This window comes from Eptatretus burgeri, chromosome 22 (genome assembly GCF_056783735.1).
Source record: "Eptatretus burgeri isolate ZD-2024b chromosome 22, Ebu_testis_v1, whole genome shotgun sequence".
Lineage (NCBI taxonomy): Eukaryota > Metazoa > Chordata > Myxini > Myxiniformes > Myxinidae > Eptatretus > Eptatretus burgeri.
The window spans coordinates 773,173-780,485 of NC_140982.1; the positions used below are offsets into that span (position 1 = coordinate 773,173).

Below are 7,313 nucleotides of genomic sequence, written 5' to 3' on the forward strand. Positions count from 1 at the left end.
GGAGAATGTTTTACTGGCCGCGGAGACGGTGGCCAGGGAGATGGTGGCCGTGGTGATGGTGGGGAGACGATGATAAACAACAACAATCTGCTGTTTGATCAAACACATAAAATTAATATATTTTAATTTTTCATTCATCAGCACAAGAAATTGTCTTCGTCTCTCAATTTGTTCAGCGTGAGAGGTCGATGACATCACGGGCCGTGCCGAGCGTGAGAGGTCGATGACGTCACGGGCCGTGCCGAGGGTGAGAGGTCGATGACGTCACGGGCCGTGCCGAGGGTGAGAGGTCGATGACGTCACGGGCCGTGCCGAACGTGAGCCGAACGGTGGCCGGGCATCGTCTCCACGGTGTTTTAACACGATTGGGTTTGATTTCTATCTTGTGAATATTAAACGCTGTGCGGTGTATAAACACGATTGGGTTTGATTTCTATCTTGTGAATATTAAACGCTGTGCGGTGTATAAACACGATTGGATTTGATTTCTATCTTGTGAATATTAAACGCTGTGCGGTGTATAAACACGATTGGGTTTGATTTCTATCTTGTGAATATTAAACGCTGTGCGGTGTATAAACACGATTGGATTTGATTTCTATCTTGTGAATATTAAACGCTGTGCGGTGTATAAACACGATCGGGTTTGATTTATATCTTGTGAATGTTTGACGTGTGGGACATTGTTCATCTCCCTGTCTATCTGTACGAGTCCCGCATCGTGAGGACAGAATAACACGAAACATGAGACAGACTCGGCACATTACAAAGCACCGGAAACGGAAACCGGAAGTGATGTAATAACGAACGATCCTGTTTCCTCGAGGGAAGTGACCAGAGTCTGGATCTCCACTTCATATTATCATTCAGGTTTTGGCTTCTGAGTTGTAATATTAATCTCATCATTATTTTGAATTTTAATCGTGTTGTAGTTTTTCTCGTAACACAATTCAAAGAGAGAACTCGTGTTCCTTCCAGTCTCCTCCAGTCAGGACGATGCGCGATGATCCGAGATCTCTCCGGTGAAGATCACAAAACGAACACCCTGAGATCCACGAGCGGCTTCGATGGAGGAAACACGGTCGATCCCGGAGTCCGTCCCTCAAACCGCGGGTCCATGGTCGGTTCACCCGAGGATAAGGAGTCCGGACCCGGTACGTGACGTGAACTCCGAACCGACATCTTGTGGTTCCTGGATGTTTATTATTTACTTCATGGATCTGTTTGTGTTTCAGATTCTGTTGTGAAAGTGAAGGTCGAGTCCGACGTCGTTGATGATTCGTTCGCTCGATACGAAGGTTTGAACCACAAACTCTTTCTTAATGTTCACACGGTAGTTTATTGTTTATCATGATAATTATAATAATAACAACTCGATATCCGCGATCACCAAGGAAAGCCTACCCTGGCCTCCCCCATCTTATCCTTGGTGATCGCCCATGACTGACCCTGGCCTCATGATCCCTGATCTCCATGGCAAATGTTTGTTTCGACTGCCATTCGACCTTGACCATCAACATTCAGGGAGAAACTGTGATTTAAGAAAAAAAATTTGGAAAAAAGTTGTGAAAAATGTTAAACTCTATAATTGGGTCATGACGTGAAAAAATAGGTCAAGGTGTAAAAGGTCATGTCAATGCCACGTACTTTTTATTCCCTTTACTGATTCAAAATGTCATTCCGAAGGTCCCAGCCGGATCCGAGAAAAAGTTCGGACATTGATACAGCTTAGACATTGATACAGGTCAGACATTGACACAACTCAGACATTGATACAGGTCAGACATTGATACAACTCAGACACTGATCCAGCTCAGACATTGATACAGCACGAACATTGATACAACTCAGACACTGATCCAGCTCAGACATTGATACAGCACGAACATTGATACAGCTCAGACACTGATACAGCTCGGACACTGATACAGCTCAGACACTGATACAGCTCAGACACTGATACAGCTCAGACACTCATTCAGCTCAGACACTCATACAGCTCGGACACTGAAACAGCTCAGACACTGATCCAGCTCAGACATTGATACAGCTCGAACATTGATACAGTTCAGACACTGATACAGCTCGGACACTGATACAGCTCAAACACTGATACAGCTCAGACACTGATACAGCTTGGACACTGATACAGCTCAGACACTCATACAGCTCAGACACTGATACAGCTCGGACACTGAAACAGCTCAGACACTGATACAGCTCGGACACTGATCCAGCTTGGACATTTTGGAAATTGTGAGTCCAGGAGGAAAAAAAACAAAAAACAAACCAAAATGATGGTTTCGTACTCTTTGGGGTCTAAGAAACACTGTGGTACCATTAAAAAATGGGGGTGCTCATTGTGGAAACATCTACAACATCAATCAGCCTTCCCCAATCCTATTGGAGGAAGTTTAATAATAACTCGAGCAGCACTCAGTGGAGGGCATGCCTCCGCCAGGCTGAACAGTTTACATTTTGTATCCCACTGATACGCCGGATCTGGATTCAGACCTGAACCAAAATCTAATCGCTTGTTCTTGTCATCGACTCAACTCATCCACCTCGTTTTGTCATAACTCGTCCACAACGTTTTGAGATATCGTGCTACATATCGTTGCTCACCCCGTCAATGGTGAAGAACCACTTGATAAAGTCAAGTATCTGGATGTTCAACAAAGTTTCATCCTCATCCATCCACAACCATTTGATGTTCCTGATCACAGACAAACAAACAGACAGGTGTGAAAACATAACGTCCGTCCACCTTCGGTGCCAAAGGTGATAACTAGAGAGTTCATAGAACACGTTACCTTAAACAGTGTTCATTCAAAACATCTCATGTTCGTGCTGTACTTCCCTTGTGTTCACAAGAGGAACCTTGTGTTGAAGCTGCGTACAGAGAAACCATCCCATATAAAGAGAGGGACACTTTGCGCCTCCCTTGATACAGGAGTTTAATTGAAATAAAATAATTGTTTGAAACATCGTAAAAAAAAATCTGGAAATTTAACGCGATTGAAGCACGATGAAGATACGGCCGAGCGTTGCCGTCGTTGGACACGCTGGCTCATGGCTTCCCTTGATGGAACGACGGGGACGAACTCCCTTTTACTCTCCACTATGCTTAACCAGTCGAGGCAGACACCCGGAAAAAAATTGGAAAAAATTGTTTATTATGATTTGTAAAGAGCACGTATATACAAGCAGTGTCACAATCGAGAAATCCTTATGCTTCGCACATAACCCCCTCCTCGTAAGTCACTTGTCACAGATACGAAGAGGTACCACAGTCATTCTGGGAAAGAGAAGAAAGAGGGAAAGGGAGAAGAGCGAAAAAGAGCTTGTGGGTTTACATAGGTCCAAATAAGTGGGGGGGGGGTGAAATGTGTAATGCAAACTGTTTTGAGAGTTGCGAAGGGTGAATGTGTGTGGTGTTAGATTAATTGGCGTGAGTGAGGCGTGACCATCAGAGCCCTGAAATGGACAGTTGGTGTTTTGTGTTGATTGCTCGTGCGTCCAGAGGGAACGAGGTGAAACGGAGATAGAGGAGGAAGTTCGTAAGTCAGTGTGTTTGGACGACGTGACCAGGAAATCTCTGCTGGATCTGTCCTTCTGCCTGGTGTTGGACTTCGCTCACTTGTACTTGTTCTCCAGACACCAGCCCGTGTGGTCTCTCCACTCCCAGGTGTCCTTTTGTTCCGGACTCTGGTTCAGACTTTTAGAAGCCCCGTTCTGCGCTCCACCAGATACGCACCTCTTCTCATTTTTCCTTCACTGCACCGTACTTGCACGTCATTTGCACCTCCTCACTCACGCACCGGAGACACCCCTAGTTTTCCTCCCTATTTCCACCACTGAAGCGACTGGGTTCACGCTGGTACGTCGGTGGCTCCAAGTATCCCAGAGATCACAATTACCTCGAGCTGTCTCCATCTTTCTTCCTGTTCTAATTTCCTCAGGTGTGTATCTGATGCCGCCTGTCGTGTTATTGTAATATTATGGCACCTGTCGTGTTATTTTAATATTATGGCACCTGTCGCGTTATTGTAATATTATGGCACCTGTCGTGTTATTGTAATATGATGGCACCTGTCATGTTATTGTAAAATGATGGCACCTGTCGTGTTTTTGTAAAATGATGGCACCTGTCGTGTTAGTGTAATCTGAAGGCGCCTTTCGTGTAAGTGAAAGTTAAGAATGTGTAAGTTGTCTGTATCGGGTGAGCTCCACACTCTGTCCTCTTTTGTAAATACTGTACTTGCATTTCTTTTACCTCACTCCACAAATCCATGCCAGATAATATTGCTCTTGTATTAAAACCTTTTATTATTGTGCCACATTCCCTTTCCTCGCCATAAATATTGTTATGGTTGTGGAAATTCACAGGACACCATATAGGTCCTGAAATCGGTTATGTCGATAAGTCTGTGTTCAGATAGATTTCCCCACCGATTTTTCACGGGCAATTATTCGTGTGCCGGGCTGTGAATCTTTAGTTAGCCATTATTCTTTTACTATCTTTATTTTGGACCAACCGCTTCACAACAACCACCTCCACCACCAACATCGCTCTCATCAACCATCTCCACAACGACCACCACGACATCCCCTCACAAACTACGCAACAACGAACAGCAACGCCTGACCGTCATCTCCATTGCGCCGCCATCTTTGCACCAGCAACGGCGAATTCCCCATGAACAACATCTCTACCACCAGACCCGGGGACTCCTTCGTTGGCACCAGGGTCGATGATTTCACCCACGTCCGCTCTCTCCGAGCTTCGCGACAATTCGGATCAAAAGATCGAAAGGGGTGGAGCCAGCGGGGGGTCAGAGGTGAGAGATCGGAGATCAAAACCTCGCCTCACGGACCCAATATAAGGGCGCGAAGAGAGGCCAGGCAGGCAGTTGTGTGCAGTCGCGTTGGGAGCTGGGTCAGCCTGGAGTCTGCAGTCGGTGAGGAGCTGGAGAGAGCGGAGGAGACGGGAGCCTGGAGCGCAGCCTGCCGTTCCATGCCGAGCTGTGGGTCGCTGGGAAGAGGCCGGAGAGGAGTCGCCAACCAGCGGCATAATGGTCCGAGGTGATCGGGCCCCGGGACAGTCCAAACGACGCAGAGGAACGGACGGGCTCTTAAGAGAGCAACTCTGAGAGAGCAAAGGCCCGTTCGTTCCTCTTTAGCGTTGTCGACTTGGCCCGATCGACCGGGCTGCATGACGAGGCCTGGGCCGCGCCGCGGTCACGCCAGCTGCCGTGTGGACGGGACGCCGAGGAGCACCCAGCGAGTCGCCACGAAGGCGGCAGGTAACCAGCGCGGCCTCTCGCAGCTTCTTCAGTCTCCCAAGCTCTGAGAAACATGAAAGGCTTACGAGCCCGGGCCTTTTCTTTCCGGGGTTGTCTTTGAATGAACGTTGTGGCGCCATGTCTTTAAGTCGAACTGTAAAGTGCATGCAAATAAATAATAATAGAACGGCTGTAGGCTTTGTTACTCGTGTCCTGTCCCTTACCCCCATTGCATTAATTGCATTGCTTGTCCCATACGTGCATTGGTTGCATACATGACTGCATGATTGCATATGTGTCGTTCTATAAATAAATGTCCTTGTGTGAATGTTCACCCGTTCGTCACGTCCTTTTCCTTCAAATTGAACTGCCATATTGCATTCAAAATAATAGCTGGCTTATTAAGAGCCGATAATAGAATCGGATCCAACGGGGCTTTCGTGATAATACCCCGCTCGGTTATCCCAAAAAGGAGTGAGCTGCTTAAGCGGCTCGTTTCCAAGCAGGCCCCATTGAGGTGCAGTCTCTCGGTAGTCTGCCCGCGTGATTAATTCGGTAAATCGACCATTCGGCGATCGGACCCTGTTGCGCGGGTACAGTGTTGACTCGGCTGTGGTGTGCAATAAAAACACACCTGTAGCGGGATTTTGGCGTTGTTCCGAAAGCTGCGACGAGATTGCTACGTCGGTGGGCGAGCGCGGCGCTATTAGCGAAACGCGGCCGCCCGCACGCCGGCGGGCGGAAATCTGTAACGATATTAATAAACCTGCTTACATGATAAATGTACCCAGCTCATTCTGTTTGATTCCTATTGGGTCAGAGTCGTCCACACACACGTTCTCCTGGAAGTTCTGTTCCACGAATTTGCTGTTATCAGCTGGTGCGTACTTGGCAGCTCCGCTCGGCTGTACCTGCTACGTTTAAGTGAACACAAGTACGCATCGAGGGCACGGAACTCGCTTGGTGCGGTCAATCCACCGGAAACGGAAACACGTGAAGTAGTGTAATCCTTTCTAGGATTGGCAGTACCAATCAGCGTTCGTGCTTGCTTCGCAACCTGTCTGCACGTGGAGTTATCTGTGCCCGGCGGCATCAAGAACGGGCATTCAGGAGGGACCCGAGGGCTTCTCCTCGTCGCGACCCTCAAACCTGCATCCGCAACAATATTAACAACGAAAGTTGTCTTTTTAGAACACCCTGAAGAACTTTCACCATCGATCGTTTTTGGCCTTATTTATTGGTATTGATAAAGCATAAGTTTAAGTTTACCTGGCTAATTTGAGTTGAGTTATCTGATTGAATTGGGCATGGTGACGTGTGTGATTGTGACAATATCTTGATTCAATCATGTTTATTTTTTAATGATATATATTTTTTTTCAGATCATGTTGTGAAAGTGAAGATCAAGTCTGAGATCGTGGATGAATCGTCCTCTCAAGACAAAGGTGTGAACCTGATTTTTATCATAAACTAGCGTGGACTGGCTCGCTACGCTCACCTCTCCACACGTCGTTACAGAGACTGACGTCACAGATTTCCTGTTTTGTCATGATTTCCACCAATCATCATCCAAACATTTATTTTATTCAAATTTATTTGTAATATTGGTGATATTTATTATATTTACTTGAAATTTCATTTGTGATATAAGAAGAGCCGAAGTGGTCGAAGTGGTCAAGGGTCGAAGCTCGCTAATCTGTCTGAAGGGTCCAAATAGTGTTAAGGTCTGAGGGGTCTTTTGGGTCTTTGGCTTTTGGGTCTTCGGGAGCTTCAGCATCTTTTTGGGTCTCTGTGGCTTTTGGGTCTTGGAGTCTTAAGGGTCTTCTGGGTCATATGTGAGTACATGTCCATGCACATGTGAAATACAGTTTCTTTGTAAATCCCAGATACCTGACCTCACCTGTGTTTGGAGCTTTGGTTTGAACCTGAGCTTGAAGTGCATTAAATTAAAGTCTTTTAAATTTAGAATTATTCTCACTCAGAGTTCAACGTCATCGTAATCGTCATCACAAGATATTTTAACCCTCG

General features: G+C 46.5%; 1 protein-coding gene across 5 annotated transcripts; it reads left to right on the forward strand.

Moving 5' to 3' along the window:
* Positions 1-261: 261 nt before the first annotated feature.
* Positions 262-7,292, forward strand: LOC147008012 (uncharacterized). Of its 5 annotated transcripts, none has more exons than XR_015053712.1 (5): positions 721-870; positions 979-1,154; positions 1,236-1,298; positions 3,524-3,688; positions 6,668-7,292. XR_015053712.1 is itself a non-coding variant. In XM_085865920.1 (5 exons), the coding sequence occupies exons 2-4, from the start codon at positions 1,004-1,006 to the stop codon at positions 1,737-1,739; spliced, it is 267 nt and encodes an 88-aa protein (XP_085722046.1). In that variant the 5' UTR covers positions 721-870; positions 979-1,003; the 3' UTR covers positions 1,740-1,744; positions 6,668-7,292. The 5 variants fall into 5 exon arrangements, 4 of the variants coding, with proteins under 4 accessions (XP_085722044.1, XP_085722046.1, XP_085722043.1 ...); XM_085865920.1 differs by lacking the exon at positions 3,524-3,688 and adding an exon at positions 1,687-1,744; XM_085865918.1 differs by lacking the exons at positions 721-870; positions 3,524-3,688 and adding an exon at positions 262-351.
* The last annotated feature ends 21 nt before the right edge of the window (positions 7,293-7,313 follow it).

Bases quoted from the DNA above. Each gene is read 5' to 3' on its own strand.
- LOC147008012 (XM_085865918.1), top strand. From the start codon at position 1,004: ATGATCCGAGATCTCTCCGGTGAAGATCACAAAACGAACACCCTGAGA. The intron at 1,155-1,235 runs GTACGTGACGTG...TTTGTGTTTCAG, and splicing joins GGATAAGGAGTCCGGACCCG to ATTCTGTTGTGAAAGTGAAG. The intron at 1,299-6,667 runs GTTTGAACCACA...ATTTTTTTTCAG, and splicing joins TTCGTTCGCTCGATACGAAG to ATCATGTTGTGAAAGTGAAG.